The 24,360-nt window shown below is 47.0% G+C and overlaps 1 protein-coding gene across 16 annotated transcripts in view; it reads left to right on the top strand.

Annotated features, from left to right (window-relative positions):
* MAST4 (microtubule associated serine/threonine kinase family member 4) overlaps positions 1-23,419 on the top strand; it is a 618,779-nt gene extending 595,360 nt beyond the window's left edge. For 15 of the 16 annotated variants that reach the window (XM_070774594.1, XM_070774593.1, XM_070774591.1 and 12 more), the window contains 5 exons: positions 1,315-1,544; positions 2,067-2,189; positions 11,222-11,358; positions 14,072-14,253; positions 14,584-23,419. In XM_070774594.1, coding sequence (XP_070630695.1) covers positions 1,315-1,544; positions 2,067-2,189; positions 11,222-11,358; positions 14,072-14,253; positions 14,584-20,897 — 6,986 coding nt within the window. In that variant the 3' untranslated portion in view covers positions 20,898-23,419. The remainder of the gene's footprint in view (positions 1-1,314; positions 1,545-2,066; positions 2,190-11,221; positions 11,359-14,071; positions 14,254-14,583) is intronic. The other variant, XM_070774592.1, reaches the window with a different exon arrangement.
* The last annotated feature ends 941 nt before the right edge of the window (positions 23,420-24,360 follow it).

The following is a 24,360-nucleotide window of genomic DNA, read 5'->3' as shown; positions in this document are numbered from 1 at the left end:
ACTGGCTGAGATGAAAATATACACATTGGTGCCTGTGACTTATCACTCAGATGACAGACAGTAAGAGAATGGAAGTGGCAGTCAAATTATATTGCAGATGGCTTGAAGTTGGAAGAATACAGACCATGTATAAAAGGGATTGTTTACATTTTTGAAATTTCAGATTTGTGCAGAAAGAAATGTTCATTGAGGGGGTAGTGCTCACTGTAGCATGCTGTTTTCTGGGAGATGTCCGTATAGCACCTTAAAACAAACACCCTAGTCTGAATGACTATTCACAAGCACAAGGCAATGGCTCCAGTGTGGTCGGTAAGTGGAATGTGGTCCAGTCCACTTTGAGAGCTGGTGAGAAAGCCCACCTCTTGGTGAGCGTGGGTCAGTTATTCAGTTTGGGGAGGTAAGGAAAGATGTATTGAGGAGAAGAGTCAGGGGCATGGCTTTCTTAGCAGTTTGGAGCTGTGTGTCCGCTCAGCCTTCTTCCTGCCTTTGCATGTTTTGAAGTTCCCTGCCCATCAGCGTGGGTCTGTTCAGCTGGCCTTTGGATGAGACAGAAGGTAGCCAGGAAAAAAGTGTCAAGATGCCACATGAAGTCAGAGTGAAAGAGCCTGGACATTGATACATTTAGCTAATTGTTCTCCTTTGGACAGATGTAAGATTCTTGCCTGGATAATCCCATGGACAGAGGAGCCTGGCAGACTTCCTGGTTCATGGGGTCGGAAACAGTCGGACATGACTGAGCACGCACACATCCCAAGAGTTACAAAAAAGATAGTCTGGATACTTTGAGCTTGCTGTGGCCACAGTGTTACTCACTGCACTCCGGGAGTCTTCAATAGCACTGGCCTTTCGTAGCCTGGCCCTTACTGAGCTCAGATTTCAACCACAGCATCTTGTTGTAGATTATTCTTTTTCATACACAACACACACACAGGTGTGCGTGCACAATTTCATATGACCAGTTAGGATTTGTTTAGATTCACATAGATAAAACAGTGACAAGAACCATAAAGAAAACGTGTGTTTGTTCATAAAACAAGGAAAACAGGATAGAATTGGTGTTGAAGAATATGAAGTGAGTTTTTCTTAAAATTTCTCTATCCACCTGCATTATCCTCTCAGAAACCTTGCTGGAACTGCAGGTACTATTTGAAGAGAATCAGTTCTGATCATAGTAATAAGGAATGATTCTTTTATAGGAAAGTTACCATTACAGTGTTTTCCTGATGCAGATTGTTTTGTCAGTACTCGCTCAGTAATGCGGCTTCCCTGGTGGCTCAGTCGGTAGAGCTTTGATGACTGGCTTCTTTGTTGCAGATATGTTTGCTGTCTCTCCGCTGGGAAGTCCGATGTCTCCCCATTCCCTGTCCTCGGACCCTTCTTCCTCAAGGGATTCCTCTCCCAGCCGAGATTCTTCAGGAGCTTCTGCCAGTCCACACCAGCCCATTGTGATCCACAGTTTGGGGAAGAACTATGGTTTCACCATTCGAGCCATCCGGGTGTACGTGGGAGACAGTGACATTTACACAGTGCATCATATCGTTTGGGTGAGACTCTCTTTCTGGCCAGTTTTCATTCCCAGCAAACTAGAGAATGAATGATCAGCTGAGGCATAGTTAACAACAAATGAGTTTCCTGGTAAGCTGGCGTCTGGGACCTGCTTCATACGCTTGCCCTTTATCTGTGTGGGAGGACTGAATTTAGCAAAAGTTAATTCTTTTTAATAATTTTGTTAGTCTTCAAATCTGATTATCCACTCTATATACCAAGCTTGTAGAAATAGTACAAAATAGTCCTATTTTTATCCTTCTTTTCTTAGTCTTTTCCACCTGGCCTTCTTTTTTTCTAAAATACTTTCTCAGGTCACCTGAAATAATGCTAAAGGAACCATAGGAATTACCCTTTTTAGGAGGATGGCAGAACAAAAATAGTGAGCCATATTTTACTGGTTTCCTCTTAGAATCACAGGATCATTTGTTGAACTCAGAATATTGTGCTGCAAGAGAACAGTAGGTGTCAGGGTTGTCATCTGTTTGCTTCCTAATGTATCTTCTCCTCCTGAATTTTAGAATGTAGAAGAAGGAAGTCCAGCTTGCCAGGCAGGACTGAAAGCTGGGGATCTGATCACACACATCAATGGAGAACCGGTGCACGGACTTGTCCACACAGAAGTTATAGAGCTCCTGCTAAAGGTACTGTCTTTTTTGATGTTAGGGCCATCTAGATGAAGCAGGTAGCCAGAAAGAACTAGCACCAAAAGTTCTTCACTCAAGTTCTAGTGTTCTTCTGTAGGGACTATCCATACACACTCAGTCTCTTTGCTGAGAAAGCGTTCAGTGGTCTGTTTAACATAAAGGCAAGAACAACATGAATTTTTTGGTTTTACATCATGAAATCCACTTTCATGTATCTGCCACAGTCACTTCCTAATTTAAGTTTTCTTCTTATCCTAAATTACAAATAGAGTGCTCTTTTTTTGTGTATCACACGTAGTAAAATCTGTTTGGAAATCATCCATCCTCAGTGCGATTTTCTTTAGCAACTTTCAGTACATCTTATTCTATTATGGCAGAAGACAGTGGTATTAAACTGTGAGGTCAGGTCTGAAGCTTGATGAGAGTTGGGTTTCTTTGGAAGCTAGAGCTGTGAATATATAATAGGTGGTAACGGAAGAAGGGATGCTAGCAGTCACTAGACCTTTCTCTCCTTGTACAAATAAATTTGAATGTAGATCAGTCTCTACTTGGAATTAAGCTGATTCAAGCCAATGGAGTAGGAAGATCACAAAGAGCATGAATGTGATGAAGAGAGATGATCTACACTCATTCTCTCATTTCTGTTGGGCTGTTTGCTTTGCCACTGCTAGCTAAAGAATGGAGAAGGCAATGGCAACCCACTCCAGTACTCTTGCCTGGAGAATCTCATGGGCAGAGGATCCTGGTGGGCTGCAGTCCATGGGGTCGCTAAGAGTCGGACATGACTGGGCGACTTCACTTTCACTTTTCACTTTCATGCATTGGAGAAGGAAATGGCAGCCCACTCCAGTGTTCTTGCCTGGAGAATCCCAGGGACGGGGGAGCCTGGTGGGCTGCCATCTATGAGGTCGCACAGAGTCGGACACGACTGAATCGACTTAGCAGCAGCAGCAGCAGCAGCAGCTAAAGAATATAAAGTTATAGCCCCAAATATGAATCTGGTTAAAACAAAGATGAATCTAAGTCTCGATTTTAAGTTTTTTCAAGGAAAAAATCCTATCTGTGATTAAAGAAAAAGTACAATCATTAATTGTAGGATTGTTTTACATGTCAGCAGATTTATAGATGACTTCTCAGTGTGTGAACACAGGGAGGGATTACTAGGGGCTGTCAGAGAGGCGTGAGCCATCGCCTCAGATAGCCTGCAGCCTGTTGAGAAACAAAACATGAACGCATGCGTGTCATTTAAACAACATGCATTCAGACTGTCTCTAGAGCACTTGCTAGGCAGGTACCATGGTATACACTGGTGACGTGTCTAGACACGGTAGACATTGGAAATCAAGGTACAGTTCTTACCTTGCGGACTGTGAGGGACATAGGGGATGTATGCAGGTAGATGAAGTTCAGCTTGATTAGCCAGAGCCATAGCAGGGGGAGGAATGCCATACTTCTGCAGAGAATATTCTGTGAATAGGGAGAGTCATCGCCGAGAAGTGACACTGAACTGAAACTTGAAAGAAACTTGGGAATTTGGAATTAGTGCAGGTAGGTGGGTGTACAAAGTCTTTGATAAGTAAGTAAGCCTTTGATAAGTGACTTTTATCCTTCTTTCTGTCATCCCCCAGCCAACACAAGTGTATTCTTCAAAAGATTCAGGGTCTGGCCCACATTCTGAGAGTAGTAAAAGAATGTACATTCAAAGGTCCGTTGTGAAGTAACAGATTGTAGGGAAGTTATTGCCATTGATCAGTCCACAGCATTAATGAAATTTTGGTCTTGACTTCAGGCCCCATGGGAACAGGTGACTGTCTGCTATCCTCCATACCTATGGGTGGTTCCCTTAACTCTAGTCAACTTTCTCACAAAGGCATAGCATTGCTCACTGGAGGAATAGGATGAATATTGAGGGGACATTGCAGAGCCATAGGCAGTATGGGAAGCCAGCCGTGGCCGTGCTGAAAACGTGGCAGGTCTGATGACAGCCCCGCAGGAGAGACATGGAGCTACTATTAAAGCTCCCCACGTCATCCCTGTATTTACACGGTGCCTGGTTTGCAGCTGGGTACTCAGAAAATGGTTGTAGAATTGAGGTGACTAGTAGGGTTCTCCCTCGCTTGCTGTCCAAAAGTCACCATGGGAGGAGCCAAGCACCACACAGCTACTTGTGTTATGTCTTCATGTACGTGCTGTTCAGTTTGGGAGTAAAACCTTGAGATGGCTGGAGTCTCTCTGCACTTTGCAGTATGCCTACTGAGTAGTGCACCTGTGCTCAGTCGCTCATCGTGTCCGACTCTTTGCAACCCTTTGGACTATAGCCCGCCAGGCTCCTGCATCCATGGGGTTTTTCAGGCAAGAATTCTGGAGCAGGCTGCCATTTCAAACTGAGTTTTTTTCTTTTCATTCACCATCTGTTTCTGATAATATTACTTGTCCAACTGCCATGGAACAACTGTCTCCTAGTAAGTGCCCCCAAAATGGGAGGCAGAGCAGGATTGTGGACTTTGAGAGTCCTTGGCTGTGAGAGTCCCCTGAAATGACCTCAGACTTCCCAAGACAAAATTCAAGAAGAGGTGAAAGATTCATGAGTCTGACCAGCCTCTTCTCTCGTAGTACCTGACCCAGGTCCAGGGATACCCCATTGCTGGCTCACATCGACCCTTTGTGAGTAAGGGCCCAGGCTCTACCTGCTATAGCCTGTTTGTCTTTCCAGTGGTGTAGGGACTACAAAGGTAGGCAGAGAGGTACTTCTCTCTCCCAAGTGCTCCTTGAGCTTTTCTAGGACCTCCCTTTTGTTTAGATAATAAAGCTATGTTTTATATGTGAGTTTCTTTTCTTTGTCAACTCACCTGACTAGAAGTTTTCCAAGTTTTGGCATCAGCAGTTCAAAGATGGTCAGATGGATTTTAAATGGCAATAGGTTTGACCTCTTCCGTTCTTTGTAGCAGTATTACGCTACATGCATCTTCGTTCCTGGCACAGTATATGTTTATATTATTTCTTGCATTTGCTTATAAAATCAGAAGAAGAAATTACAAGCTGAAATATACATATCCTTAGGAAATATGCCTTTTGTTTATTTTGCTGAGACATATTTGATCTCTTTCATAATTTATTTTATACAACATTTTCATATGATTTTGGATTTTAAAATGCCTCTTCCTACTTCTGTGAAATTTGAACGTATGTTTCTCCTGAACGTCTCTGGCAAGGTCTCTGAAAAGGGTCAGTCAATTCCATTTATAACGTTTTGTCCTCCTCTGGTTACGGAGTGCCTGCATTCCTGGATCTGGTTGACCTATGTCCCTGAAATGCCACGAACATGCTGTAACGGAGAGGTTTGGCATCCTCCTGGGCCATGGTGTGCTGTCTCACATCTAAGCAGAGGATCCTGCCTCTGGCTCATAAAGGAAGCTCTCAAAAGAGCAACCCGTGTAAGGAAACAGAGTGGATACAGGGGATTTAATGATCTTCCCAAGGAACTGTGTTATCGTGCATCTTTCTCCTAAATGTGAATAGTGATTCTTGGCAAAGGATCAAGTGACTAGTACCAGTCCTGGACTCCCATGCGCCGTCAGTGGCAGACCATCAGGGTAGTAGCTATATTTTCGTATTCTCACGTGCTGTTTACCCAATGCTTTATACTTGCAAACTACTTCACAAAATCTCATGGCATCCTCAGAAAAAGGTAGAAGAGCCATCACATAGGGCTATATATATTTTTAGAAATCCATGTGCATACTGGGCTTCCCTGATGGCTCAGATGATACAGAATCCAGCCTACAGTGCAGGAGACCCCAGTTTGATCCCTGGTGGCAAAGATCCCCTGGAGAAGGGAAGGGCAACCCACCCCAGTATTCTTGCCTGGAGAATTCCTTGGACAGAGGAGCCTGGCGGGCTACAGTCCGTGGGATCACAGACAGACACAACTAAGTGACTGACACTGTGTGATACTTATTTATCTTCTGGATTGTGAACATATTAAGCGTATTCCCTGTGTCAGGGCTTCACTTTTGGTCTCACTTACCCTCAGCTTCAAAGTGAGCGTGCTGTGAAAGCACCAACTTACGTGCACAAAGAAGCAAAGTCATGGTTACTCGGTTCCGTTCCCCATCGGCTCTGTGAATCCCTGAAAGTGTGCTTCCTCGGTGTTGCCTCAAACCCCTCCAGCCACCGGGAGTTAATCACCTCCATCCAGATTACAAGTAGCTTGCTAAAAGAACTTTCCCACAGCACCAAATCGCTCTCTCCCCACTATGGTGGAATGTGGAGGCCACGTGGACCCAGTCATACCCCCTGCTCACATGACTACCTGCCTAGTGTAGCCTCTCAAATGCAGGAAACCCCCTATTCAGCCAGGTTGCTTTCTTAGGACAGCATTAGTTTAAATGCCCAGTCATAAGAGAAGCTAAAATAACACCAGCTGCTGCCTCAGTATTTCCTTTCCCTAAACTCTGGGAACCCCTGGATACTAAAATGGGGGCTAAAAGAGCGTGATTATTGCCAATTTTACATATTAACTGGGTCCCCAGAATGTGCAGAGTTGTGTGAGGTACCAAAGGGTCACACAGCAGATGGCGCGCATGAATAGTAGGTAGTCAAGAGCACTTTGCATGAATAAATTCAGGTCATCCTCGTAGCCTGTGCACAGGTGCTGTACACAGAATTGTCCCCATTTTACGGATGAAGAAATTAAAGCAAGGAGAAGCTAGCAAAGCAGCCAAGGTTCTGTGCTAGGAAAGAGCAGAAGAGGATTTGCATACCGGCAGGGCAGCCCCAGAGCCTGAGCTTTCAGCTAGCATACCGCCACGCTCCGGACGTAAGGTCTGGTTGCCAGAAACTTAGAGCTCAGTGTTCGCAGGAGAAACGGTTGCAGTGCTAGGCTACAATCAGGGTGTCAAGCCAAGGAACGGTCTGTAAATAGGGCCCAAGTGCAGAAGGAGAGAGAGCTTTCCACCACGGTGGGCAGGCGGAGAGTTGGGGGTTTTCTGTGCAGGGCTGTGAAGGGTGGGTGGAGGTTCATGTAAGGGAAGCAGGGCAGGATGGTCTAGGCACAATAAAATGATGCTTTAAACCACAAAAACAGGAAACTCAAAGTACTTGAGGTGCATGAGTAAACCAGTGTGGCTGGAGCCTGAGTTCATGGCATCTGGGATGCAGTGTGCAGGTGGCTAGGGCTGGATCGTGGAGAGTATGAATGGGGCAAGGACGCAGGTATGGGAGGAACGCATTTCCCATGGGTATTGTGCAGAGGAAGAAATGCGAAAGCACTGTAGCTCAGGGAGACACCCAAGGCCAGATGATGAACTAATGTGGAGTCAGAGTGAGAGAAGAGGCTGGGCAGCCTGACTTCTGCTTTTGTATTCAGTTCAGCCAGCTTAAAGTAACTTCCTCCCCACCATGCGCTAATCACACAAGTGGTTTAAAGTAATGCGTAACTTAATAGAACATTTGACAGTCTTCTGGCCCCATTTTGTTGTTGTTGCTTTTTGAAATAGTGCCACAGAATCTGTCTAAGAGATTGTTCCTTCTTCAAAAGAATTTGTTGAGGTCTAAGGACCCAGTAAAACAAATTGCCAATTCTAGCAACACTTGCTATAGCTGATGGGTCCACCAGGCGGCAGGCTGCACAATTCTCACCTGTTCCCCATAAAATTATTTTTCAGTCATTTACTTACCATTTTTGTCATCATTCACTTTTTCAAGCAAATGTTTGCACTCTGCATTTTTTTCTGTCTGTATTTCCTCTTGGGGAGGTTCTCTCTTTGTGTACTTCCATAAGTCAAGGGAACCGTCCCCTGAAACAGCCCTATGTAGACACAAACTAAAAACTAGGTTTGTTTGTCTTTTTTGAGTTTTTTCTTTTAATTTTTAAAATTTTTATTTACATTTTAATTGGTGGAAAATTGCTTTACAATTTTGTATTGGTTTCTGCTGTACAACAATGTGAATAATTATACATGCATTCTTTCCCTCCTGAGCCTCCCTCCCCTCCTCCCCACCCCACCCCTTTAGGTCATCACAGAGTGCCAGGCTGGGCTTCTGTGTTCTTTAGCAATTTCCCCCGAAGTATTTTACACATGATAGTCTGTATATGTCAATACTGCTTGTGTAAAGGGACATTTGTACAAAGCTTAAGGGTGCGCTCTGATTCAACAAACTCCAGCCGTAACTTTCCTAATGAAAAATGTTAAGCATTTTACTATATTTATCTCATACAATGTATATGATATTTTTAAAACTGGACTGTATTAGGAGGGATGGCAGTGGTTCAGGCTTAGACTGCTCGTGGGCTCCAGCAGCCCCAGTGATCACTGGGACTCCGTGTCCTCTCTGACGTGATATAGTGAAGGATGGAAGAAGTGCGATGACGAAGCAACGCCCATCACACTGTTGCCCCCTTCCTTCCCCTGAGGCATTTAGGGAAAACCGAAACGTGAGGCTGGCCTCAGTCAAACTGTGAAGAGCAAACCCCATTCCAGACCCTTTCATCCTTAAACGTGGAGTTTTCAGTTTAAAGAATAAATTGAATGCCAGTCTCTACTACCAGATAAAGGTTTACTTTGAAAGTTTTGGCATCTGCTTATAAATATAAGACAAGTAATTTATTTTTTCAGAATGAAAAACATCTTTTTCCCATGTTCAAATTCAAATCCCATTTCCCTAAAATATACATATATTTTTACAGTTATGGCACAAAGTATGGGATTATATGTTCTTAAATATATAAAGAACTCAAAAATCATTAATTTTCAGTTGATTATTGATTTTTAGATACAAAATTGGATGTAAGACATGAACAAATCCTTATCTACAGAAATAAAAACAATGAAAAATAAATGAGACGAAATCCAGCTTTGTTAATACCCAAAGAACAAAGATTAAAACTTGATGTAACTTTTTCCTATAAAATTGGCAATTTATTTAATATTAGTATTCAGTTCTGACAGGCGTGTGCTAAGATGGGTCCTCATGTGCTGCTGGTAAGAGTTTAAATTGACATGAACTTTCTGGAAATTAGTGCATTAGTGTGTACCACCGGTCTTTAAAAAGTTCAACTAGACCCTCCAATTCAGTGTATTGAGTCTAGTTAGATAATCTAAGGAAAATATCAGAGGTTAGGACACTAATTTATAAATAAAGATACTTATTTCAACTTTTACAAGAATTGGAAAATAGAAAACAAGACCTATAAGGAAACAGTTAAATTGTGATTTACCTATCTCATGGAACACTTTTAAATAGCCAGTAAAAATTATGTGAAGGAATATTCAGTGATAAAGTGCAAGTTTTTCAAAGTTATGAAATGTGAAGTGAAAGAAAAACTATTAGATTAAGATTAAAATTACTTATAAAGTATGTCTACATATATATATATATATGCATAATTTTTACATGCTTAATAAAAGACTAACAGGAAATATACAGAAATATTACCAGCATTAGCTGAGTGGTAGGCAATGGCACCCCACTCCAGTACTCTTGCCTGGAAAATCCCATGGGCGGAGGAGCCTGGTAGGCTGCAGTCCATGGGGTCACGAAGAGTCGGATACGACTGAGCAACTTCACTTTCACTTTTCACTTTCATGCACTGGAGAAGGAAATGGCAACCCACTCCAGTGTTCTCGCCTGGAGAATCCCAGGGATGGGGGAGCCTGGTGGGCTGCCGTCTATGGGGTCGCACAGAGTCGGACATGACTGAAGCGACTTAGCAGCAGCAGGCTTCTCAATGATTTTTTAAAATATATATACATTATTGTTTCCTTCTAATAATGGAACGTATTACTTTCCAAGTTGGGTGGAGAAGTGGATGTTGATATTTAAACAATCTGTTCTTTCAGTCCCCTGCCCGACCATACTCAACTCCCCATCTCTTAACATCACTTAGATCTGAGTTGCTAGGCATCTTCCAGGCATAGGCCTTTTAAAAGGCCCTTCTATGTATACTTCTTATCTTTTTAAGGTAATCAGGACCATCTGTGACTTTGAAAGGATATGATTCTCCCTTGGTTATTAAGAAATTCAAGAAGAGATCAGTGAAAGTGAAGTGAAGGGGGAGGGTTCTGCCCACCTGTCCAGGGCACCCCCTCACCCTGGCCCCTGACTCTGCTCTCAAATCCACCCCTAGGGCCTATCCAGCAAGCCTCGGTCCCAGGTTCAAGTCGAGGGGCACAGAAACCCCCAGGAATGACCTTACCGCTCCCGACCTGACAAAGCAGAGGCTGCTTTACACCTGCTGGCATACACTTTCCAGCTCTGCTGGGCTGACAGGTTCTGGTGCTAGAAAAGAAAACTAAAAATAATTAAAGATAAAAGTCTCATTCAGTTGTGCTGCTTTATGATTTCTAGGTCAAAGGAAAAACACAAAAAGAGAAAAGAAAAATAAATCAACCAAGAGCACAGTGTCTCTGGGCATGTTTACACTTAATACATAGGCATGAATGTAACTGTTTTTTGTGGAGCCCTTTCCATGTGTCACTCTGGGTGCTAACGGCTTTACACACTATATCCCCTTGATCCTCAGATGAGCCCTAGGAGACAGGTGTGACTCTGCTGCAACATGGTCCAGAGGAAAACAAGTGCTCAGGTCACAGGCTCAGATTTAAACTCAGCTCTGCTGGGCTTCCCAGTTGGCTCAGTGGTTCCACCTGCCAATGCAGGAAACGCAAGAGATGCAGGTTCAATCCCTGGGTCAGGAAGATCCCCTGGAGTAGGAAATTGCAACCCACTCCAGTATTCTTGCCTGGAAAATTCCATGGACAGAGGAACCTGGAGGGCAGCAGTTCATGGGTTGCGAGGAGTTTGACTCAACTGAGCACAGCAGCTGTGGGATCCACATCCCGCCACCTTAAGGAGACCTCACATTGTTTATTTCCACCCCGTTTACCAGGACTTCACTACCTGAAGGCTCCTTGCCACGTGGTCATGTCCGTCCTTTTGGATGTTTATTTGTCTTTGGATCTCCTATATCTTTTCTGGCCTTGTTTCATCACAGCATTTCCCTTTAATACCACCTCATTTTTTAATAGAGTGGAAATAAGGTGTCAATCACGACCACCCCATTTGAAAACACATCAATCAAAACGGGACCGGCCAGGAGAAACAGCTATAAGAGCCGGATGGTGAGGCGGAGCAAGAAATCTAAGAAGAAGGAAAGTCTGGAAAGGTGAGTTAGAACCGTCCTCTTCCTGGGTTTGGTGTGTTCCCACACTGAAGGAAAATTACTCCTCACTTAATTTAAATGCTTGCATGTGAGGAAGATCTATTTCTCTGTAAGACATGTTGCCTTGTGGTTCACATGTACTTATACACTAGAGTTTATATTCATTCATAACAGCATTATGTTTCATAATGAAAAGATGAATGTAGTTACACTGTAGAATTTAGATTACTTTTTCTCATGTGTGAGAACCATGAAAAGCTCGGCTTTTTCTTAAGTTTCCAGACTTCATTTCAGTTGGATTTGAAGAACTAAAACTTCAGGTAGCTTTTACCATTAAATCTATATTTAATTATTTAATATATTATATCTATATCTATATATCTATATAGATATATTATATCTATATTTAATCCATCTAAAAACACCAGGGAAGCCATGATAGCTCAGTGGTTGGTAAAGAATCTACCTGCAATGCAGGGGATGTGGGTTTGATCCCTGGGTTGGGAAGATCCCCTGGAAGAGGGCATGGAAACCCACTCCAGTTGGGTTGCCTGGAGAATCCCATGGACAGAGGAGCCTGGCAGGCTACAGTCCATGGAGTCAGGAAAGAGTTGGACATGACTTAGCAACTAAACAATAGTAATAATAAATAATCCAAAAACATACAGTTGCTATTTTTGAATGCCAGATATTCTAAGATAACTAGATCTTCAAAGCATCCAAATAAGCCTAGAAATAAAAAGGCTTTGTTTTACTGCCTGAAAGTCTATTACACATGAGCACTATGAAAGGCATCTGAGTATCATTTAGTGCCCTGTGTAGACACTGGTGAGGGGTGTGTGTGTGTGGAAGTTTCTTCCAAACAATTGTCCAGATGTGCTCCCTGCACGAGGAGACAGCATCTTGACTCTACCCACTTGAATTTGGTGCTTTGGATCACAGTATAAGGACTTTAGTGCAGCTGCTGCTGCTGCTGCTAAGTCACTTCAGTCGTGTCCGACTCTGTGAGACCCCATAGACGGCAGCCCATGAGGCTCCCCCGTCCCTGGGATTCTCCAGGCAAGAACACTGGAGTGGGTTGCCATTTCCTTCTCCAATGCATGCAAGTGAAAAGTGAAAGTGAAGTCGCTCAGTCGTGTCCAACTCTTCACGATCCCATGGACTGCAGCCCACCAGGCTCCTCCATCCATGGGATTTTCCAGGCAAGAGAACTGGAGTGGGGTGCCATTGCCTTCTCCGGATTTTAATGCTAGAAAAGAAAAATATGCAAATGAAAAAAGCAATGATTGTTAACTCCAGGAAAGACAAATTTGTATAAGAAAGGAAAATAGAATTATGCTTTTCATGGCCAAACTATGAACAGTATTTATTGTGTAAAATAAAGTATCGACCTTTTGTTCCTAACCAAAAAGTTTGGTTTAGCTCAACTGGGAGGAAATGTGCTTGTTTAGAAGGGGAATAGATTGTTATAAGGGCTAAATTTTCATCTTCGGTGGTAGGAAATCAACAGATAATTTCTAGGATTGAAAAAACAGCATAAGCACATTACATAGAAATTTGCAGACAGCTAAAAGAGTAGAAAGAGTTTCACTGGGGATCGGGGACAAGGCAGAACAGAGCTATTTTTCATTATAAGCTTATAAAGCTATTTGACTTTTTGACCCAAGCACATTTATTACTGTGATTAAAAGTACACATCCGTGCACACACACACATACATTGATATCCTTTTTTTTTTTTTTTTTTAATGTGAGCTTTATATTTTGAGTGTGTGTTGGGTCATATAGAACACACTGCTTCAAGGGATAGTAGAGTGGAAAATGTGTGACTCAGCCCCTGGAGATGAAGGAACCCTATACCTGCTTTTCAAAGCCATCTGAAGCTGTGCTTTTAACTTTAGGACGTGCTTGTTGGCACTCACTACACATTTGCCCTCTGCTGAAGCGTGGTGTCTGCTGCCCTGCTGATACAATAAGCTTCAGTTCACCTTCCTCAGTTTTTCTGTGTAAATGAACAGCCTCCATTGTCCATAGGAATATTCAGGAGTTCACGATGGAATAAGCACAGCAAACAGCCCCTCAAGGATGAAAGCCTCTACCCAGCAGATCACCATTAAAGAATCCAATATTCCACATGACAGTTTTTCTTCCAGGGATTTACTTTGTACTGTCTCTTAATTTAATTGTGTCAGTGTGTTCAGAGCTATATTCTTGGAAGCTTTCAGGCAAAAAACAGTATCCTCAAAAACCTGACGTACAAATAAATGAATAAGCATTTATTCTTAGTTGCTCAGTCATGTCCAGCTCTTTGCGACCCCATGGACTGTAGCCTGCAAGGCTCCTCTGTGCCTGAAATATTCCTGACAAGAAGACTGGAATGGGTTGCCCTTGTCTTCTCGGGATCTTCCAAGCCCAGGGATTGAACCCTGGTCTCCTGCATTGCAGGCAGATTCTGAGTCACCAGATATATTTTCCTATTTTCACAACTTTTCTTAAAGTGCTTGAAATTAAGAGGGTTTCCATTGTGTATTCTCAAAGCCTCTTCCTTTCTAAGTCATAGGAAAGTTTTGAATGTAAAAGTGGAACCCTTCTCTTTAAGAGGACCTGCCATCATGTCACTGTCTCTGGGTGTACTGAATCAGTGCATTGGTGCTTTGGGGAAGGGGGGGTGGTTTTGAATGTAGAATCTGAGCAGTTTTCTCCTGTTTTCACTCTAGGAGGAGATCCCTTTTCAAAAAACTAGCTAAGCAGCCTTCTCCTTTACTCCACACCAGCCGAAGTTTCTCCTGCTTGAACCGATCCCTGTCGTCAGGGGAGAGCCTCCCAGGGTCCCCCACTCACAGCTTGTCTCCCCGATCCCCTACACCCAGCTACCGTTCCACCCCCGACTTCCCATCCGGTGAGTGAACCTCCCCTCCTAGCAAGAGTTGAGGGGCCACCAGCTGAGATCCTGGAAGACAAGCTTATTCCAGCTTAAAGAGAGAAGGTGGGGATGTAATTGACAGAGAACAGGATTGACAGGAAGGTCAGAAGATATAGCTATTCGGTCCCTTAGAAAAGACAGGAAGTACTGGGTTAACCTTTGGGGAGGTTTATCTGGAAAGTATTTATTCACTAGACTGAGATGCTGAGACAGTTCACTGCCCTTATCTAAAACAGCTCGGGTCGGAAAGCCTGGGAAGAAAGGGGAAGGGGGTCTTGCTCACAATGTCCTGTTTCCCACCCACAGGCACTAACTCCTCCCAGAGCAGCTCCCCAAGCTCCAGCGCTCCCAACTCCCCAGCAGGGTCAGGACACGTCCGGCCCAGCACGCTCCATGGTCTGGCGCCCAAACTCAGCGGGCAGCGCTACCGGTCAGGAAGGCGGAAGTCAGCTGGCAGCATCCCCCTGTCTCCGCTGGCCCGGACACCCTCTCCGACCCCACAGCCCACCTCCCCGCAGCGGTCCCCATCCCCTCTGCTGGGGCACTCACTTGGCAATTCCAAGATGGCTCAAGCCTTTCCCAGCAAAATGCACTCCCCACCCACCATCGTCAGGCACGTCGTGAGGCCCAAGAGTGCAGAACCCCCTCGGTCCCCGCTGCTCAAGCGCGTGCAGTCGGAGGAGAAGCTGTCTCCCTCCTATGGAGGCGACAAGAAGCACCTGTGCTCCCGCAAGCACAGCCTTGAGGTCACCCAGGAGGAGGTGCCGCGGGAGCAGCAACAGCGGGAGGTGACCTTGCAGAGCCTGGAGGAGAACGTGTGCGACGCGCCTGCCCTCAGCCGGGCCAGGCCCGTGGAGCAGGGCTGCCTGAAACGCCCCGTGTCCCGGAAGCTGGGCCGCCAGGAGTCTGTGGACGAGCTGGACCGAGAGAAGCTAAAGGCCAAGGTGGTGGTGAAGAAACCTGACGGGCTCTCGGAAAAACAGGAATCCCGCCCGAAGCCCCACGGACTCGGCAGTGACTTGGAAAACCTCTGTGCTTTTAGGCTCGAAGAGAGAGACAAGAAAATCTATCCAAAAGCTTCAGAGAGGTCAAATCATTTTGAAAGCAAAGCAGCCGTGCAGGAGGCCCAGCCCCTGTGCAGCCTTTTGAAAGATGCTCTCCACAAGCAGGCCAATGTGCGGGCCAGCGAGGGTGTCGCCTCTGAGGGGGCAACGGCAGCTGGGGACCACGGCCAGGGCACCTGTGACTTCAAACGAGCCTCAACGCACAGCACCCTCCAAGACGGCCTCTGTCACACCACCCACAGGTCCACCTCCGGGAAGGGGGACACCGCAGAGAAGGCCCCCCAGGCCAAGGAGGGTCTGCGGTGTGAGAAGTTAGACGGCAAGTTGGCCAACATCGATTACCTCCGAAAGAAGATGTCCCTTGAAGACAAAGACGAGAGCCTCTGTTCTGTGCTCAAGCCCAAGGTGACAGCTGGTGCCCAGGACTGCCTGCCTGGGAGCCTGGGCCGGCCCGTGGGAGGGCAGCAGGAGGCCCCGCCAGCCTCCGAGGCCCGCACACCGTTCATCGGCAGCGCCCACGCGGCTCAGCTCAGCGCCGTCTCCTTTGTCCCTCTCAAGGCCCTTTCTGGCCGGGTGGACAGTGGAGCGGAGAAGCCGGGCTTGGCTGCCCCAGAGTCGCCTGTCCGGAAAAGCCCCTCCGAGTATAAGCTGGAAGGGCGGTCTGTGTCGTGCCTGAAGCCCATTGAAGGCACCTTGGACATCGCTCTCCTGTCGGGACCTCAGGCCTCCAAGACAGAGCTGCCTTCCCCGGAGCCTGCCCAGAGCCCCAGCCCAGGCAGTGATGTGGAGTCCCCCATGCCCCTCGCTCTCCCCAGCAGCACAGGGAGGAAGGCTGACACTGCGGGTCAGAGAGAGTCCTCCCCTGCCGGCTTCAAGGTGAACAAATCCTACCTGCTTGAGCCCCGGTTCCCACCGGCCAGCCGGGGTCTGCAGAGTTCACCGGTGGTTGCCCCGCCTGACCCAGAGCTGAAGCTGGACAAGAAGGTCTCCCAGGCAGCCCGTGCCCCAGCGACCATCATGGAGAGCCATCCCCAGCGGGGAGAGGGCCACCCCAGCCAACACCAAGACCACAGCCCCGACGTTAAGCTCCTTCCCTTCCCAGGGCAGAACCTCCAAGGTGCCAACACGTCTAGATCCCGCAGCCCACTCTTGCCTGAAAGTGTCCCCCCTAGAGAGAAGCCGAGTGGGAGAGAGTTGTCCGAAAGGGGCCCTTCCATAGTCGGGAGCGAGTGGTCAGCTGCGAGGCCCGACATCCGCAGAGACCCCTCCAAGGAGCTGTGTCCCCCAGAAGCTGCTAAACCCAGCGACAACTCCCAAACCCCCCCTGTGGTGGGGAGGACCCGCCTGGATGTCTCCACCCAGACCCAGGCCTTGGAGAAAGCATGCGGGCCTTGCGGGAGAGCAAAGCCCAGAGACGGCCGAGAGGAGGTGAGGCTGCCGGCCAGAGAGGACTCCTCTTTGCGCTCTGCGGGGGCTCCTTGTGAGAGAGAGCTGGGCGCAGAGAGAGGCCTGGAATCCAAGATGGAACCTGCTTCTACCAGGTGGTCTCTGGAGCCGCCCAGGCCAGAGAGTGAGAAGAGTGGAAGGCCTTCTGGTTTCCAGTCTGTGCAGAAAGACGGTCCCAAGGAACCGGAGAGGAAAGAACAACCTCTGCAAAAGTACCTCAACAGTTCTCAGCCGGGTCCCAAGGAACCGGAGAGGAAAGAACAGCCCCTGCAAAAGCACCTCCCCAGTAGTTCTCAGCCGGGTCCCAAGGAACCCGAGAGGAAAGAACAGCCCCTGCAAAAGCACGTCACCAGTAGTTCTCAGCCGGGTCCCAAGGAACCGGAGAGGAAAGAACAGCCTCTGCAAAAGCACCTCCCCAGTAGTTCTCAGCCGGGTCCCAAGGAACCGGAGAGGAAAGAACAGCCCCTGCAAAAGCACGTCACCAGTAGTTCTCAGCTGGGTCCCAAGGAACCCGAGAGGAAAGAACAGCCTCTGCAAAAGCACCTCCCCAGTAGTTCTCAGCCGGGTCCTAAGGAACTGGAAAGGAAAGAACAGTGTTTGCAGAAGCACCTCACCAGTAGCTCTCAGCTGGGTCCCAAGGAACCAGAAATGAAAGAACAGCCCCCACAAAAGCACGTCACCAGTAGTTCTCAACTGTGTCCCAAGGAACTGGAAAGGAAAGAACAACCTCCACAAAAGCACCTCACTATTAGCTCTCAGCTGAGTCCCAAGGAACCAGAAAGGAAAGAACAGCCTCTGCAAGAGCACGTCACCAGTAGCTCTCAGCTGAGTCCCAAGGAACCGGAAAGGAAAGAACAGTGTTTGCAGAAGCACTTCACCAGTAGTTCTCAGCTGGGTCCCAAGGAACCAGAAATGAAAGAACAGCCTCTGCAAAAGCACCTCACCAGTAGCTCTCAGCTGAGTCCCAAGGAACCAGAAAGGAAAGAACAGCCTCTGCAAGAGCACCTCACCAGTAGCTCTCAGCTGAGTCCCAAGGAACTGGAAAGGAAAGAACAGTGTTTGCAGAAGCACCTCACCAGTAGTTCTCAGCTGGGTCCCAAGGAACCAGAAATGAAAGAACAGCCTCTGCAAAAGCACCTCACCAGTAGCTCTCAGCTGAGTCCCAAGGAACCAGAAAGGAAAGAACAGCCTCTGCAAAAGCACGTCACCAGTAGCTCTCAGCTGAGCCCCAAGGAGCCGGAAAGGAAAGAACAGCCTCTGCAAAAGCACCTCACCAGTAGCTGTCAGCTGAGTCCCAAGGAGCCGGAAAGGAAAGAACAGCCTCTGCAAAAGCACGTCACCAGTAGCTCTCAGCTGAGCCCCAAGGAGCCGGAAAGGAAAGAACAGCCTCTGCAAAAGCACCTCACCATTAGCTCTCAGCTGAGTCCCAAGGAACCAGAAAGGAAAGAACAGCCTCTGCAAAAGCACGTCACCAGTAGCTCTCAGCTGAGCCCCAAGGAGCCGGAAAGGAAAGAACAGCCTCTGCAAAAGCACCTCACCATTAGCTCTCAGCTGAGTCCCAAGGAACCAGAAAGGAAAGAACAGCCTCTGCAAAAGCACGTCACCAGTAGCTCTCAGCTGAGTCCCAAGGAGCCAGAAAGGAAAGAACAGCTTCTGCAAAAGCACCTCACCATTAGCTCTCAGCTGAGTCCCAAGGAGCCGGAAAGGAAAGAACAGCTTCTGCAAAAGCACCTCACCATTAGCTCTCAGCTGAGTCCCAAGGAGCCGGAAAAGAAAGAACAGCCTCTGCAAAAGCACGTCACCAGTAGCTCTCAGCTGAGTCCCAAGGAGCCGGAAAGGAAAGAACAGCTTCTGCAAAAGCACCTCACCATTAGCTCTCAGCTGAGTCCCAAGGAGCCGGAAAGGAAAGAACAGCCTCTGCAAAAGCACCTCACCAGTAGCTCTCAGCTGAGTCCCAAGGAGCCGGAAAGGAAAGAACAGCTTCTGCAAAAGCACCTCACCATTAGCTCTCAGCTGAGTCCCAAGGAGCCGGAAAGGAAAGAACAGCCTCTGCAAAAGCACGTCACCAGTAGCTCTCAGCTGAGTCCCAAGGAGCCGGAAAGGAAAGAACAGCTTCTGCAAAAGCACCTCACCATTAGCTCTCAGCTGAGTCCCAAGGAACCGGAAAGGAAAGAACAGTGTTTGCAGAAGCACCTCACCAGTAGTTCTCAGGCAGCTCCCAAGGAGCCGGAAAGGAAAGAACAGCCTCTGCAAAAGCACGTCACCAGTAGCTCTCAGCTGAGTCCCAAGGAACCGGAAAGGAAAGAACAGTATTTGCAGAAGCACCTCACCAGTAGTTCTCAGCTGGGTCCCAAGGAACCAGAAACGAAAGAACAGCCTCTGCAAAAGCACCTCACCAGTAGTTCTCAGGTGGGTCCCAAGGATCCGGAAAGGAAAGAACAGCCCCCACAAAAGCACCTCACCAGTAAGTCTCAGCCGGGTCCCAAGGAACCGGAAAGGAAAGAACAGTGTTTGCAAAAGCACCTCACCAGTAGTTCTCAGCCGGGTCCCAAGGAACTGGAAAGGAAAGAACAACCTCCACTAAAGCATGTCACCAGTAGCTCTCAGCTGGGTCCCAGGGAACCAGAAAGGAAAGAACAGCCCCCACAAAAGCACCTCACCAGTAGCTGTCAGCCCCCACCCCCTACCAAAGAGCTCCCTGGCCTGGCTTGTCAGCACTGCATTCTGCCCAGCCACCCTGCTGCCTCTCTGCTGGGGAGCAAGCCCTGTGCTATAGACTCCAGCTTCCAGGATGCTCTCAGGCCCACTGCTGTGCGCAGTGACAGCAGCAGCCACAAGCCCAGGTCTGACCCCGACCTGGGCCCTCCAAAGTCTAAGTTCCCAGACCGGCCCCTCTCCTCCCAGAAGCCGAGCGCTGAGGCTGCAGTGAGCAAAGAGCCTGGCGCTCCGACCCTCGGCAGAGCTGGGGTGGGGAGTGGTAAGGGTGTGTCAGAGGAGTTCCCTGTCCTTCCAGATCCCCAGAACACAGCCCGTGAAGTGATTGGCCAGGGAGCCAGTGGGTACTCAGGCCCCCTGCCCATGGAAGGGGGTCCTCTAGACACAAAGCTGAGACCCACCAGCGCTCGGTGTCCCCCAGAGGCACTGGAGATGCTTGGACATCCACCAGGGCGAGGACTCCTAGGGGCCAGTGAGTCAGTGGACCAGAAACTCCCCACCTTCAGGGAAAGGCAAAACCTGTCTCCAAAGGCCCCCACACCATCCACTGTGAAAGATTGTCCCCTTCCGTGCAAACAGACAGACAGGAGCCCGAGTCCTCTGGCCACCAGCACCGACGCTGGCAAGTCTGAAGGCAAGAAATGCACTGAAGCACTTTACACCCCTGCGGATGGTGAGAAGCTGGGGGCCGGCTTGTCCTCGGTGCACAGCGAGGCTGGGCCTAAGGGCACAGAGAAGCCGGCAGCAGCCGCTGGGAAGGGCTGGCCAGAGGCCAAGGGGAAAGGACTCAGTCCCCAGAAGCCACTGACCGAGGCCAGCAAGCCCAGCGGCATGAAGCGGTCACCTTCAGCCACGGTGCAGAGCTCTCTCCGCTGTGCCACCCTCCCAGAGAAGTCTCTGAGCTACTCCTGTGGCTTTCCCGAGGCCAGACCAGCAGTTCCAGAGACTTCTACCACCTCCAGCGACACCTCCTCTGCCAAGGCTGCTGGGCCTGCAGCAGAATCCCCAGCCTCCAGCAGCAGGGACCAGCAGAAACCCCTGCCTGGTGGGGATGGCAGAACCCAAATGACCAAGAGCGACTCCTTGCCATGCTTCCGCAGCTCAGCCATCACTCTGGAGTCCCAGCACCCCAGCCCTGGCCTGGTGGTGGTCACCAGCCACCGGGACAGGGCCCTCTCAGTAACCGCCACCGTGGGAGAAACCAAAGGGAAAGAGCCAGCCCCCACCCAGCCAGCTCAGACCAGGAACCAGAACGTGAGCAGAGAGGCGGCCAAGCCGTCCCCCGCTCCAAGCACTGAGCGCCCCATCGTTCTTCCTTCTGAGAAGGACACTGGGCTGCGACAGAGGCGGGGGAAAGAGAGTTTGCGCGGCAGCCCCCACAAAAAGGCCTTGTGACGGGGCAGGCCCGGGCGGTCCTGGGGAAACCCACCCTGCGTGTGTAACTGCGTCTTGACTACCTTGGAAACCAGCGTCGTGGGACACCACCCCCCCTGCTATCAGCAGAGCCTGGAGCCTCACTGAAGAAGCTAGGAGACAAGAGACAGAGAAAGAGGGGACCTTCTTCCAAATGCCTTCCCAAATTGGAACCGGCAAACTGTTACCAGATAGTGTTTGTACAAAATAAAACAAACAAACAAACAAAAAAATTCTTTCTGGTTGAGGTTGAGGGTTGTTGAGGGAAAAGACTTTCTCTGTAAATATCTAGCAATGTGTTTGGTTTGGGGTGTAGAGTTGATACCTTTCTGCTGATGGTGTCATTTACTACAACGTTTGGGTTTTTTTTAAGTAGGATTTTTGCTCTACCATTGATCACGAAGTCATGAAGCGAAATGGCTAAAACTGGGTGTTTGTTAAAATATAGATGCACCCACATTCGTGTATATACACATCCACCCACGTGTTTTGGTCTGTGGTTGAAAAGACTCTTGCAAGGCTACATTTTTTTCTAAGTTAAAACATTCTGAGTAGAGTTGATGGTGAAAGAAAGCCTGAAATACACTAGATTGTGAGTGTGTATGTGTATTTTTAACCAGAAATTTTGATAGCACTGTATCTGGCTACCTATATTTCCAGATCTAAAACTCGAATCACTGCATCTGGAATGCTCCTCCATCAGGAATGGCCACAACAGATGGAGCTAGCCATTTTCATTTCACTAATGGCCATTTTGATCCTGGGCCCAACTGTCTCCAAGGCCAGTTGTCCTTGTGTGTGGGTGTGGGTGTCAACTCTTCACCAGAGGTAGAGCGAGGGCTATACACACACGTTGACTTTTATTTCTGTTTTGCTTTCCCTCCTTCTCATGCTCTTAAATAAACTCAGGCCTTTATGCTATGAGTCGCTAGTCCAAGAAGCACACGTTTTGTAGTAGTTCTGCACCCGCCCTGCTGTTGAACAAAAAAGAAAATAACTGGCCGTACACGAACCTGCTCGTATTTAGGTTGATGAATAAGCACTAGGCATTGGAAGAGGCTTTCACTTTGCTTTTTTGAGGAAAAGTGGAGGGGGTATGGAGTTTGGCATCATAGCATATATTTTAAGGAATAATCAGGACATCAGATACATTTTAATACATAGCTGGGGCCTTATGTTGTAGATGAAGCTTGCTGTTTTTAGCAAGTTCCTGGGTTTCACATTCATTCCTGGTGCATCAAGTAGCTCCATACATTTCATAACATGGTCTCTTTATTTGTATGCAAAAAAAATATATACTGTATTAATAAAGAGCAGCATTTTTGTAACAAAAAGACTTGTTGGAGCTATTTGGTGCTTGAATGTGACTGTCCTTTTTACTTTTGCTAAGCCTTATTTAAATTTTGTATACCATGGAATATGTAGGATTTGTCCAGTCATTTTAGTGCTGAGGGGGTCTTTGTGTTTTTGTTGCAGTTTTCCTGGTGGCTCGTTTTGTATTGTAAGAGGGCACTCACTGACATAAGTACTAAGGCACTAAGAGAAAATACACACAGATAAGTATTTATAAGATGCTTGGGATCCATAGCAGGATTTTCGTTTTGTTTTGTAAGAGAAAAAAATCACCAGTAAATACTAGTCCAGCACCCAACCCCCCTCCCCGCAGGGATATCTGAGTATCTTCAGGCTATAAAATTGTTCACCGAAGCACAGCATCATCTTACATCCCTGTGGACTGTAAATCATTTAGAGAGGCTGTAAACTCCACTCCAAAAACAAAGGCATAACTTAACCAATTGCTTGGTTGTCCTTCATTGTAAAATGAGTTGACAGTGACGAAAAAACTCTCTTCCTTGCCCCTAATTTTTTTCCCATGAGGTTCTAGCCATTCCCCATCACTGTGTTGTGAATTGTAGAAGAAACAAATATTTTGAAAGAACTTACATAGATTTCAAAAATGGTCTCAACATTTATAATTCATACCTGCAATCGGCGGCTGTCATAACCCAACCCTTCTGCACCCAGACATCTAGACAGGTCTGTCGGGGAGGTAGTGTATGGTTTACAGCCTTTGCTTTTTAACTGTCCAGTTTTCTTTAAAGCACAACTAGCTGCTTGTTTACAAATGATATTTTAAAATGTATATTTTGTATAGTGTATTATCATTTTTGCCAAATATGTTTTTGCATTTTGGATGGCTACCGAGTCCCTAAGATTGCATTCGTGTAATACCTGTTTGTTGTGAACCTCTCCAGTCAGATGGTAGAAATTCTCCTGTGTTCTGTTCGGTCGGTCTCCTGTGATTGTAAGGTGTGCTCCTCGCTAGTACTCCCAGCTGTAGATTTACCAGCTTAAAGTTTGTTAGGATCTGTGCAATAAAGTGTTTGCAGTCTTATTTTCTCTAAGGAATTCCCTATGGATGTCATAATTGTTGTATATTGAACAAATATTTATACTTATGCAGTTGCATAACATTGAAATAAAAATTTAGCATGAAAAGATAATGGCTATTAAGTTATTTTTTTTTCCCCATCTACGCACATGCATAGCATCTCCAAAACATGACTGAACAGAACTCTGTTGTGGAAACGGAGGTTTTCTGCAGCTCCCTTTTGGTGAGTGGAAAGCGGAAAGGTTTGCTAATTTAAAAAAACTGAAACAGTGTTCCTTCCTTCAAGACTGTCTGCCTTTAAGTAGACTCAGCTCCTCCTTCAGTTCTCCCAAAACTTTGCTCCATCCGTTACCATTGTGTTTTCTCATCTTTCTTTTCCTTCCATCCGATAAGACATCGGGATGGCAAGAAGCAGTCTTACACTGACTGTGTGCACGCTTAGTGCTGGGCGACATGGGCTTTATCTGCCATCTCCTCTGAGCCGTAACACCAGCCTCAAACCAGATGGTGATGGCATCCCCATCTTACTGAGGAGCAAACAGGCCCGGACAGGCTGTGTGATTTGCTTAACACACCCTGTAAAGACAGCTTACTTTTGGATGTCGATTTTTCTGGTTCTAACGCTCTTGACCATTCTAAACATTACCAGGTATCATGCACTTGAATTCAGATCCAGGCCCCTCTGAATGATCTAAGCTACCTCATTTTCTCTTTTTAAGTTTATATGCAGAAAAATCATATCATGCAAAATTGCAAACTTGATGATTAGTGGGAAGCCATGAGCCAAGGAAGCTAATCGTTCTCTGTAATAGGGATCCTTTATTAGTTGTAATTAATCAGTAGGCAATTTCCCTTCTAGATTTTTGGTTCGCAACACAAATGTTACATGAAAAAGTATAGCTCTATTAACTGTGGAAATTTGCTTGTTTCAGTGTAGGCTGGACATTAAGCAACTCAATGGTAGGGCAGTTCACTCAATTTAATTTCCTTCCTACCAGTGTGTTCTTAACACTTTGCTCAATGTCATCATTTTGTGTATTCCTTTCTCTTTCT

The sequence above is a fragment of the Bos indicus genome, chromosome 20, assembly GCF_029378745.1.
Source record: "Bos indicus isolate NIAB-ARS_2022 breed Sahiwal x Tharparkar chromosome 20, NIAB-ARS_B.indTharparkar_mat_pri_1.0, whole genome shotgun sequence".
Taxonomy (NCBI): Eukaryota; Metazoa; Chordata; class Mammalia; order Artiodactyla; family Bovidae; genus Bos; species Bos indicus.
The sequence above is the reverse complement of the archived record's forward strand: the minus strand, read 5'-3'. Positions and strand labels throughout refer to the sequence as shown.